General features: G+C 60.8%; 1 protein-coding gene across 4 annotated transcripts in view; it reads right to left on the bottom strand.

Annotated features, from left to right (window-relative positions):
- Window positions 1-11,840, bottom strand: part of CAPN10 (calpain 10) — a 26,594-nt gene that overhangs the window by 5,544 nt on the left and 9,210 nt on the right. For 3 of the 4 annotated variants that reach the window (XM_025045417.1, XM_015587839.2, XM_006909906.3), the window contains 3 exons: window positions 10,311-10,510; window positions 10,041-10,128; window positions 1,860-9,846 (listed from right to left, as the gene is read on the bottom strand). The exons of the other annotated variant lie outside the window; for it this stretch is intronic. In XM_025045417.1, the coding sequence (XP_024901185.1) occupies window positions 9,817-9,846; window positions 10,041-10,128; window positions 10,311-10,510 (318 nt within the window). In that variant the 3' untranslated portion in view covers window positions 1,860-9,816. Of the gene's footprint in view, window positions 1-1,859; window positions 9,847-10,040; window positions 10,129-10,310; window positions 10,511-11,840 lie in introns of those variants that run through there. 4 annotated transcript variants of the gene reach the window in all.

Raw genomic sequence — 11,840 nt, 5'->3', positions numbered from 1 at the left:
GCCCCCTCCCCACGTATCCAGCCCCCACCCCACCGGGCTCTTCACACGAATGAAAATGGCTCCTCTCATGTCTGGTCGACACTCGAACAACTCAGGGGCGTATGACTTTGATTCCCCCAAAATTAACTGATAGCCGACTGTTGACCAGAAGCCCTCCTGATGACGCAGCTGTCTCTTTTTGTGTGTTATGCATGCCACACGCTGTGGTGACAGCGAGACAAGCCGGAGGAAACGCTTATTAAAACGATGAGAGAATTCACACTCGCGTATTTGCTGCAGACTCTGCGTGCGAGTGGACCCGCGTGGGTCAAGCCCGTGGTGTTCGGGGGTCGGCCGTGTCTAGTTCTTGCCTGCGGCTGAGGCCCCGCCTGCTCTGGGACGGGCCATCCACCGTCTGGCATGGAGCTGGGCCCCCACAGAGCGTGTGGCAGAGCCTAGTGACAGAGCCGAGAACCAGCAGCTTCTTGGCCACAGCAGGTGCTCCATAAGCGCTTGTGGCCACGGGCGCAGAAATGCTGTGGGGGGGGGCTGTGGCTGCCCCCCGGGGCTCCCCCGCGTGGAGGGCTGGGCCGGGCCTTTTCCTCAAAGCTGCGCCCCCCTCCGACCCTCCTGTCCCTGTGCCAGCGGTGCCCGTCAGCTCAACCTATAGATGCCTCGGGAAAGGTGACAGACATGCCCTACCTGCAGCACCCCACCCACCCGGCCGTCACCCAGAATGGCCACTGCACAGGGGACCCAGCAGCTGCTGGCCAGGGGCTGGAGGAGGCTCTGTGGGCGACGCTGACCCCCAGCCCTCGTTGCCTGGGGTGGCTCACTCACCCTGGACGGCTTCTGCTCCCCTCCTCCTGGGCCGGTTCCCCAGAACTGCCTGCTGTCTGCTCTGCCGCTGCCGAGCACCCTGGGACCCCACCTGGCAGATGCTGCGCATGACCTTGGTGGTTGACAGCTGCATGCTGGCTCCTCCCAGCCTCTTCCTCCTTCTCTGCCTGAGGCTTTTCTGCCTGGAAGGCGCTGGCCCCACACCGGGCCCCAGTCCTGGACACGCTGGTCCCCATCGCCAGCCTGGGCCTTGGCCTCGTTCCCCAGCAGAGACAGCCATCCCGGCCTCTCTCCCCACAGCGCCTTCCTCCAGGTGGTCCTTCCCGCTCAAGAACCTGCAGGGCGAGGCCCTCGGGCTGAGCAGTGACCGATGGGGGGCCCGGCAGAGCGCGAGCGCGCCCGGCACCTCACCCTGCTCCACGGTCACCTGTGAACCTCCAGCAGGGGAACTCGGATCAGAAAGCACGACTCACTTCGAAAGGACGTGTCTCTGTGAGGGGTCCCCCGCCCCCGCCGCCAAGGGCAGTGGGCCTCCAGCTCCGGCTGGCTGGAGCCGGTCTGTCTGGGGTGGACCCAAGAAGTGTGGTTAGCCAGCACTCCAGGACACACGGAGGAAGGAGGCCCCGCTTCCCTTGTGAGGCGGCCGACGGTTCTCACATCCCTCCCGGGACCGCTGGCCTCCTGACATGTCCTCTGGGCCTTGGGCACGATGCCAACGGACAGAAAGATGAGCAGACAGGTCACAGAAAAGGACATGTGGATGGCTCGTCGAGGGCACAGGAAGGGCTGACGTACTCGAGGAAGGAGTGGCAAGCACACCGTGACGCCGGTTCTGGCCATGGCGCAGGCACGGCCCGGTCGGCCCGGGTCAGCCTGGCAGCAGCCTGTGGGGAAATCACCCTCGGATCTCAGCCGCCGAAACGGAACCGGCTCGACCCCCGCGAGGGGGCCTGTCCACATCTAGCGTCCAGCAAAGTCCCAGGGCGGAGCCTTTGACCCAGTACCCCCGCTTCTAGAAATCCACTCTACGGACAGGTGAAAAAGGTGCTTCCGGATTTATTTACACACTGAAGTTGAAAATTAAACATTGACCTAAAAACAGAAAACAAAAAGGAAAGAAAAAGACGCCAAGGCCAGCCTCACGGCGCTGCTGGACCCGTGGGGCACGGCGGCCGGACGGCGCCCGTCCGCAGGGCGCGGGGGCCAGGAAGGGCGTCCTGTGCCCCCGGGGAGCACCGGGCGGCTGTGGGAAGGGGGCGTCTGCGGCAGCACCGCATGCTCGTCTGCGGGGTGCACTGCCAAGCAGCAAGGTGGTTACTTCTCACGAATTTACGTGGGGCCGGCAGGTTCTGTTTCTACAAACGGAAGCACAAGCCATGAAGCTTGTTTTCAATTCAATTGTGACCTACAGGGAACGGGCGGGAGTGGGGCAGAGCAGTGGAAAGTGGACTTCTGTGAATACACCTTGGTTTGCAGGTTTGGCTTTAGAATCATAACTATTTATATAATTACTAAATTCCATTAAATTGTATCTTAAAGGAACTGTTAAACTTGAAAGCAAGATGAGACCATGAACTTGGATTACCGGTCGGTAGCACAGCCGACCAAACTCTTCCAAAAGATTTTAAAGTCCAGTATTTTGACTTCGCTCTGCAATTTAAGGGCAAAAATGCTCCATCATTTTCCAAGTAATTTTAAAAGTTTTGTGTGTACATCTACATAAACTGAGGGTTTTAAAAGTACACAAAACATCTTAAACTTCTCAGTGATCGCGCTGTTGGTCCTGCTGGGGTTATCTGGGGAGTATTGTGTGTGTTATGGGGTAAAACAAAAGAATAGTGACATCGGACGCTGCTGAGGCCTCTGGTGCGGCTGAGGAACACGCAGATGTACTGTCGACAGGGTTAAGTAAACACCACGTCCATCGGAACCGAGTGACAGGTAGCAGCATGTACCGTACTGTCTTATCTTACCAAGAAAACTTCCTGCTTCTGTGCCCCGGAGACCTAAAAACACGCAGCCCGGACACCCAGCCACTTCTCCCGAGGGGAAGTCGGGGCCCCTGGGAGGCGGGGCTTCTGGGAGAAGCAGCAGCGCAGGTCAGGTCGGGGGCAGGAAACCAATAGGGGAGCCTGGGGCAGCTGTCGCACCAGGGCACGAGGCAGAGCAAGTCCACACAGGTTTGCTCCCGCTGCCCAAAGCTGGGGTAATCCGAATGCCAATAAGGAGAATAACGTCAATTAGAACGTGAAAAACGGTCAAATCTATGAATGTGGAATTATACGTAAGGAAATAAAACAACTTCGTCACTTAGGAAGCCATTTTGCCAAAAACAGAAACCACACCTAAGCGCCAGTGACGGGAGCTGGAGCGGATGCGGCTGGCCGGGGACGCCGCGGGTGCGACCTGCGAACTTGGGCCTGTGCGAGGACCGAAAGCAGGGTCAAGGGGGGACGTGCAGAGACGGGGGAGGCGCCTGTGGCGGGGGACCGGGCGACACCGGGGTCCCTGGAGGGCACAGATCCTATGTGGGCCCCGTGGGGCTGCTGGTGTCCAGGCAGCCGATGCGGGCGCTGAGGCAGATGCAAGTCGCCAGGCAGCCTTTACGCGCAGTGTGACGGCGCAGGCGGAAGTGGGGTCAGGCCAGGGAGCCAGATGACAGGCCCGCAGATGCGGCGGGGTCACCGCGTGGACCTGGGGACTGGGGGACGCAGGGGAGGCTGGAAGTGGGAAGCACCGCGCCACAGCGAGCGAGGACGCGGGCGCAGAGCAGGGCGCCCCCCGCGCTGCCGGGCGGGACCGGGCTGTGGGGAGAGCGCACGGTGCAGGCCGGTGCTCGGCTGCAGAGACCCGGGTCTGGGTGCCCCGATCTGCCTTCAGAGTCCCCATCTCAGACGACGACCCCCTGTTGTTGCCCAAATACCTGAGTGTCATTCTGGACACTCGGATTTCCCCTCTCTTCCTTGTCCCTCTCTCCTACATCCCATTAGTCACCACCAAGTGAAATATGCATGTTGTAAACCCAACGGCAACCGTTAAAAGATAAAACGAAGAGGCACAGTACGTAAGCCAGCAGCTGACTAGCGAACAAGATGGCGGACTTAGCCCAACCGTTCCCACGATCGCACCACATGACCGGCCTGCACACCAGTTAAAAGGCAAAGGTCACGAAACTGGACTTACAAAGCAAGAAATCGCAATGTGCAGTCTGAGTGATAAACGTTTTAAACATTAGGATGGGTTAAAAGTAAAAAAATGAAAACTAGTGAAAAAATGGAAGACGAAATAAGATGCAAACACTAAGCACAGGAGGCTGCGATGGATCTAGTCGCGTCGAAGTAGATCCCAGGACGGAAACTCCCACCGGAGACAAACAGGGACGGAGGCTCAGGACGGTGAGAGGGTCGGCTCAGAGGACACACGGACAAAGCCACGGTACGACGGGTCATGTCGACACCCCTCTCAGTAACGCGGAGAGAATTAGTGAGGACGTCATCGACTCAGACGTCGGCGACCTGTCCGAACTGACAGTTATCCAACGGCACGTCCAATGGCAACAGAACACATGATTTTTCAAGTTTGCATATGAAATTCTCCAAAATAGGCCATCAGTCCAGTCTCAATGCAATGAACAGGATTTAGCCGTACAGAGTATGTTCTTCATCTATGACACAACCAAACCAGAAATCGATAGCAAAAAGATATTTAAAGAATGCCCAAAGATTTGGAAATCGAACTATACAATTACAACTCACTCAAGGTCAAATAAGTAATCACGGGGAAACTAGAAAAGATTCTAAACGAGACGATAACGAAATGCAACTTACCGGCATTCGTAAGATAAAGCCACCTCCACGCTGGGATGACCCTTCCTGGCTCCACTAGGGGAGAGACACGGCCTGAAACCATCGTCCTAAGACGCCGCCTTGAGAAGCAAGCGGGGAACCGACGAATTAAACCCCAGCAAGCAGAAGCAAGGCAATACGAAGCGGAAATTACAGAAATGTTACCAAAAATGACCGGGAAAACCAACAAAATGAAAGTTGGTTCTTTGAAAAGATTAGTTAAGTCGATAAACCTTTGGCTAAACTGATCTAAAAAAAAACAAATGAATGAAAGAGGATGTGTCGCTTGAAATCTTAGACATTAGAGGAATAAAGGAACATTATTAATGACTTCCTGCAAATACATTTGACAACTTAGCTGAAATGCGCGTTTATGAGTCACAACTTGTCAAGATTTGTACGAGAAACAGAAAAGTTGAATAGCCTGTATCTATTAAAGTTGTTGAATTTATAATTTGAAATCTTTCCACAAAGAAGACTCCTGACCCAGGTGATGCTACCGGTGAATCCATCAAACATCTGAGGATAAAATAATATGAATCGTAAATGTTTTCAGAAAATAAAGGAGGAGGAACACTTCCCAACTCACTGCTGAAGGCAAGTTCAACCCTAGACCAATGCCAGACAAAGCTGTCACGAGAAGAGATGGCTGCAGGCCAATATCGTGCTGGAACACAGCCACAGAGATTCTTAATGAAACATTAGTTCACTGAATCCAGCAACATATGAAAGGAAGAACACGCATGAGCAAACACCCAGGAATGTAAGGTTCATGCTGACATTAGAACATCGATCGATCAGATGAAGGGGAACATTTGTATAATCCTCTCAAGCAAAAAAAAAAAAAGTCATTTGACAAAATCCAGCGCCAGTTTACGACAGAAACGCTCAGCAAGGTAGGACCAGGACACTCCCCACTCGACAGAGGCGCCGGCAGAGGACCCACAGGAAGCACGGGGTGCCTGGTGGAGGCAGAGGCCGGCTGCGCTCCACGGCAGGGACGTGGCCCCACCGCTTCCATTCCAGACGGTTCGGAGACCCTTACCAGGGAGAACACTTCCAGATAGAAAAGGAAGGAGTAAAACTTCCTGCTTTCACAGGTGACGGAATCGTGTGTGTAGAAAATCCTAAGAAATTTACCCCTGACCATAAGCTAATGAGTGAATTAGCAAGGTTATAGGATAAAAGATTAATAGACGAAAGTATTTCTATATGTCGGTGACAAACTGGAAAAATCAAACTAAAACTACGGTACCACGCATAAGCACTGAAAAACAGTCCTTAAGAAGCGCAGAACGCTTCGCTCAAAGCTCCACAACAGTCGCGAGGCGCTGGCGGGAGCAGGGCCGGCGGCGGCCCACACCCAGTGTGGAAGGCACCGGTTCTCAGGCTCAGTACGCGGTCAGGTGAAACCCGGGGACACCAGCGGCTCATGCCGTGGGGTTGCTCCCCGGGAGCACCTCCTGGACCTCTTCCCTCGGCCCGCCACCCCCTGCCTGGCCGGGACACCGTCCCCTCTCCCCTGGATGTCTGCAGCTGCCCCTGGTCGGCCCCCACCTCCAGTCCACCCCCGGCCAGAGGGAGATGTCACATCTCCTAGCACCAGGCCCTGCTTAAAACTGCCGGGTTGCCACCAGGAGATAAGGCCCAAGCCCTCGGGGGCCTTGAGGCCGTTTACCTGCTTGTCCAGCCTCAGCTTGCGATGGTTCTGAGCCTGTCGTGCACGGCAGGCACGGAGAGCTTCTTCCGTTCCCTGAGGGTGCCCAGCCCCTCGCCAGCCTCTGCTCTGCACCTGGCTGACCCTAGGTGGCCAAGGACCACCTCGCACATCATCTGTCACCTTGTCAGGAGCATCCAGGTGACCTGTGCGCAGATCATCCCCAGTGGTCCCTCAAGGGCAGAGGCGCCTGGTGGCTCGGCCCTGTCCACAGCACCCCACTTCGTGCTCACCAAGGGGTTTCAGAACCAAGGGGCCGTGGGAGCAAGGCAGTGGAGAGTGATGTGGAGGCGCTGGCTGGTCTGCTCGGGGGGGGCTCAGGGGATGAGTGAGCCCACGTCAGCTGGAGCCCAGACACACACGTGTGCACGCATCCTGTCATCACTGCTGCCAAGTCCCCAGCAAGCTGCGGGTGACCTGGACTGGCCTGATGAGCAGTCCCGGCTCGACTCGAGCCAGCGCGGGCCCCCTGTCCAGCAGCCTCACCCTCCAGGTGACGTGTGAGGGGATGGGGAGCCCAGGCTGCCGAGGCGCGGCCCCGGCACGTGTGGGGTGCGTCAGGAAGCAGTGTGCCCGTGTGCCCGGGACCAGCCTCACAGCCCGTGCTCCTCGGCCCTGGGTGAGCGGGTCTCGCGGCCTTAGCCCAGATGGGGGCTGCGCTGCCTGTGCAGACACAACCTGTACTTCCAGGAAACCTGACTGGCTACAGGGGCCTGGCACAGAGTGGACGGCGCACAGGTGCAGCCACAGCCTCGGCCACCGCCTCGACCTCCCCAAGGGGACGGGGCCCCGGGGCCTGGTGGGCCCGGCCCTCCCCCAAACTCGTCCTCAAAACCAGAGAAGACCCTCCCCCGATGAAGCACAGCCACGTCCGAAGCCTCATGTTGGGGTCCAAAGACCCCAAGGTGTCCCCAGGAGCAAAGAGACTCTTCCGTTCATTTCGAATTATAGCAAAGCGAGCTGAAATCTGTGAAGCACGGGGAGACGGGCCGGAATCCAGCGAAACCGAGCGAGGCAGACACGGGGCACCGAGGAGACACGACTATGAATGCGGAGCCCGAGGGAATCAGAGAGGACCCGGCCCGGCCCGGCCCACCCGCCATCCCGGCTCCCACGCGGGACGCAGGCCCCCCACACCCGAGGCCCTCCTCTCGGGACACCAAGGCCGCGGTACTCACCCAAGGCTGGCCCAGGCCTGGGGGAGGGCGGCCCAGGACGATGAGAGCGAAGACCCAGGACGAGGACTAAGCAGGACGCAGCTCCTGCTGAGAAGCCACCGTGCCGGGAACAGGAAGCGATAACGGGAAGGAAGCCCGAGCAGGGCAAAGTCTGCTGGGAAAGGCGGTGTTTGCACCTGCACACACCCAGACCTGCCGTCTGGGTCGGCCAGGCCACCGTGAACGGTCCCGCACAGTCCCCCAGCAGCTGGTCCGCAGGGCGGCTGGGACCCGCCGGGCCTGGCCCTGCACGTGGCCGTGGGCTCAGCACGGGCACTCAGCGTGGCCAGCTGGCTGCAGCCTGTGGGTTCCACGTGGCCCCGGGCCGTGTCAGTAGGTGCAGGGCTGAGACGCAGCGGGACTGCCCTGGGCCTCAGGCCCTCCCGGTCAGCGGGACCCCGAGGTCTGCAGCCCCGGCTCAGCCTGGGCTGTCCTGCACTGGGCCTGGGCAGTGTCAGATGTGAGTACAGGCGAAGGCCGAGGTGTCTAAGGCACCGGGAGTCTCGTCACGTGGCAGGAGAGGCGCAGACCAGACCCCACTGTGCCCAGCCGGTGGCTTCCCCAGCCCCAGCCCCTTGCAGCCTGGAAGCCCAGGGGCGACTGCCCCCCAGGCTGCCTCTCTCTCTCTCCTGTCGCCCGCCCGCCCCGCAGCGCAGCCCCACAGAGCCCTCTGCCAAGCAAGTCCTTCCCTAGCGCCCAGCAAGTGACCAGGACTCAGCCCCAGATCAGTCGCTGCAGGGTCCTGGGAGGGAAAGGGCGAGTCACCCGAGGGTCCCCTGGGAGGAGCCAGTGCGAGCTGCCACCCTGACCCCCTGCCCTGGCGAGGCCAGCCCCTGCCTCGGAGAGTCCTGAGCACCTTGCCCAGGTGACGGGGGCAGCCGGCATCTTATCTTTAGGGTCCACACCATAGCCCCTTCCTTGGGGAGGGTGCTCCCCCATCCCATTGGAGCACCCCGCCGGGATCTTGATGGGTGAGAGTTTCTGGTTGTCTCTATTTTGATCAAACCGTGGCAGCAAAACGAGCAGAGGGGAGACTGGCAGTGGAGCCGGCGCCGAGGTCCGGGCTGCGGCTCGACAGCGCCCGGGCCAGCACGCGCCAGCACCCTCCGCGGAGGGGTGACGCAGGGGACACGCCCTGTGCCAGATCACCCGGGCAGGACCCCTGGGTAAGATGGCGTTTGCAGAAGGAGCTCTGGGCTGGGAGGGGGCATGGGGGTCTGGATGGCCTCCCCCAGCTGTAGCCCCACCGTGTGGCCTGTGGAACTGGGGGTTCCTGGAGAACGCATACAGGCTCCCCACTACGGCAGATCATGAGGCACAAGGTGCGGGGTGCAGCCATCATGGGGAAGTTGGCAGAAGTCAGCCGCGGCTGACACCCGTGCAGAGCGGGAAGTGAGAACCTCTGTCCTGATTCAGGACGTTCGAGTAGCTAGACGCCTGGGTCACGCCGAGGACAGGACGCTGAGTCAGAGCAGCAGGACGGGGGCCTGCCACCTCAGACACGGCCGGGGTCAGAGGCCCTCGGGGACAGCCCCTTCCGAGCTGAGCGCCATGACTGCGTCTGGCACCACCTGCTCGAGGAAGCGCGAGGCCTCAGGGGCTGTGGGCACCATCTGGCTGGTTCGCCAGGTGACCGAGAGCCTGCCGGCTGGAGAGGGACCCGCAGGCGCCTGTCTGCCTCCTGCCTGCTCCCCGCTGCTCCTGCCCTGGCCATGCCCTGCGTGCCCACTCACCTCTTCCCTTCACCCCCACCTCTGCCCCGAAACCGTCCCCCAGAGGCCACAGTGTCCAGGGTCAGCACGACCCCGTGACACCCACCCGAGACGAGATCCATCTGGAACTGCTCAGCACTCCAGTTTACTTATAAAGTTACATCCTAAAAACGCCTCTAACGACAGTCTCAAAGGAGAGGTGTCAAGACACTCTCGTACGTCCGCTGCACACCGCTCCCCGGAGCCGCGGAAGGACGACACGGGGTTCCTGTGAGCTGCCGTCCGGCGGGAGGGACGGGATGCAGGCGCGGCTTTCTTTTGCCTTCCTGCCCCCGGGGCCGCCTCCCCTCCAGGACAGGCTCTCCACCGGGACCCGCAGGCGCACGCAGCTGCCCGCTCCGGACGGGCCACCGCAGCACCGAGGCTGGTGGCACTGTGTGAGGATGCCGTGGGCCACCGGGAGCCCCTCGAGGCCCCGTCCCCTGAGCAGACACGGAGTCATCCAGTTAGGTCTTCATCACTGCCATGAAGGAGGCCTGCGAAAGGACAGACGGTGACGTCTTAGTGGCCGCTGTGCAAGGTGGGGTGGGGCCCGCCGTCCTCGGCACCCACTGGCACTGCTGCAGCTTCCCAGCCCCTTGGAAGCTCAGCCCAGGGCCTCTCAGGGGAAGACACGAGTGCGGCCGCTGGGAGGGCCTGGGTGAACGAACAGCCCCGGGCCCCTCCGTACCTCCTGGAGGGGCTGCCCCAGCATTTCCCGGCTGTGAATGGAGCGCCTGTGGCAGAGAACTGCTCGGTCACCCTCCGGGTCCCGCTTCCTGCAGTGGGGATAGGTGTTTAGCGCGTCTGCTCTCCCCGCACAGGGAGACAGGCAAACTGGCGTCTGGGAACGTGTGGCAGCCTCTGACCTCTGCCCAGACAGCTAAGAGCTGGGCGTGTGGGCAGGCGGGAGACACGGGGCCGTGACAGGCACTGGGGACTAAGCCCCCTGAAGCCCCACCTGTCTATTCTAGTGGCTATGGTCACTGTGAAGGTCCCCTCTGTGTCTGGCAAGTAGGTGGAGGGCACAATCCTGTAGGTCCCCGCGGACAGGTGGCAGAGCCGGCTCACATCCCGGGCGTAGCAGTGTGGCACACAGCTCAGCAGAGGCTTCTGGAGCAGCAGGGAGGCCGTGCCCTGGGCCGCGCCGTCCGCGGGAACCTGGGGAGGCACGGGCTCAGCCTAGGGGGCCTGTCCCTGTGGTGGACAGAACTGCCCTGGCCGTCCTCTGTCTCGGGCCGCCCTGTCCCGCTGCAGCCTTCTTGGATCCCTTGGGGCTTGACGCCTGGTCCCTCAACCCCAGCCCGCATCACACATGCCACCCCCTCAGGCGAAGACCCGCCAGCTCCGCAAAGCTGGGCTCCCCACTCGCCGAGGCCCCACCACCCTGGCCCGGGGACACCGGCCTCAACCTGGCCAGGCCCCATCCCGAGAGTCATGTGGTCGGGCCCGGGAACGCTTCCCGGAGCTCCCAGGAGCCTCTGCTCTGGGGACCCCGGCAGCTCCCCACCCCGCCCCCCAAGGCACAGAACCTTCTCAGAGAAAACTCTGCTCCTCTGGCAGAGCACTGCCTCCGGCTGTGTGCGCCCCACCCCGCAGCCTCCCGCCCACGCACCCGCCACTTTCCCCATCTTGAAGTGGGGCTCAGGAGCACGGCGGCCTGTGGGCTGGTGAGCCGCGTCTGTGCCCTGGGACCCAGGCCTGTGACTTGTGACCGCTGGTGCGTCACCTTGCCCCTGTCTGCCCGCCTGGCGGAGAGCGCATACTGATCAAGGTAGACATTCCGGTGGCACTTGTGACTCGCTGGCCCCTTCCCAGCCTCCACGCCCCCACCCCACACTTGGAGGGTCGCATGCCTCTTCTGCAGGGCCCCCCGGGGCCACCCCCTCCTAGACTGAAGGTGGGGACAACGGGCTTTCTGCCCCAGCTCCTGGAAGCCACCCCTTCCCTGAGGCCAGTCTGAGCTCAGGCCCCGCCCCATCCCTCCGAGCCCACTGGGGCCCTGACAGCCCCTCTTCCCCCTGCCTGGCTCTCTCTCCTTTCCGTTCTGAAAACCTTGCTGTCAGTCACCAGACCGCCTTAGTGTGTGTGGGCGCCCCCCCTCCCCTCCTCCCCCAAGCCCATGCCACCTCGTCACATCTTCCTGGCTCGCAGTGGGCGCCCCTGCCCCAGGAGCAGCCTGAGTGGTATGGGGTATGGGGGGAGGTTACAAAGCTTTGGGGTGGCTGCTGGCGTACGACAGATCGGTCCCCATGACACCACTGGGTCTTCTGGGGAGAAGTGACCTCGTGACATAGTTGTTCTGAGCCAGGCAAGTGGACAAGGGAGTGCCTGAGCTGACTGTGACCCCCACGGTATTACGGCCTTGGTGAAACCTCGAAATGAGTCTTGCACCTGACGGGCCGGCCTGGCCAACACGCCCAAATAATCAGTCCAGGCCTCCGTGCCACGACCTGCCATCTGCGTGGACACCCGTCCTCTGAGGGGCCCT

This window comes from Pteropus alecto, unplaced genomic scaffold (assembly GCF_000325575.1).
Source record: "Pteropus alecto unplaced genomic scaffold, ASM32557v1 scaffold143, whole genome shotgun sequence".
NCBI lineage: Eukaryota > Metazoa > Chordata > Mammalia > Chiroptera > Pteropodidae > Pteropus > Pteropus alecto.
The sequence above is the reverse complement of the archived record's forward strand: the minus strand, read 5'-3'. Positions and strand labels throughout refer to the sequence as shown.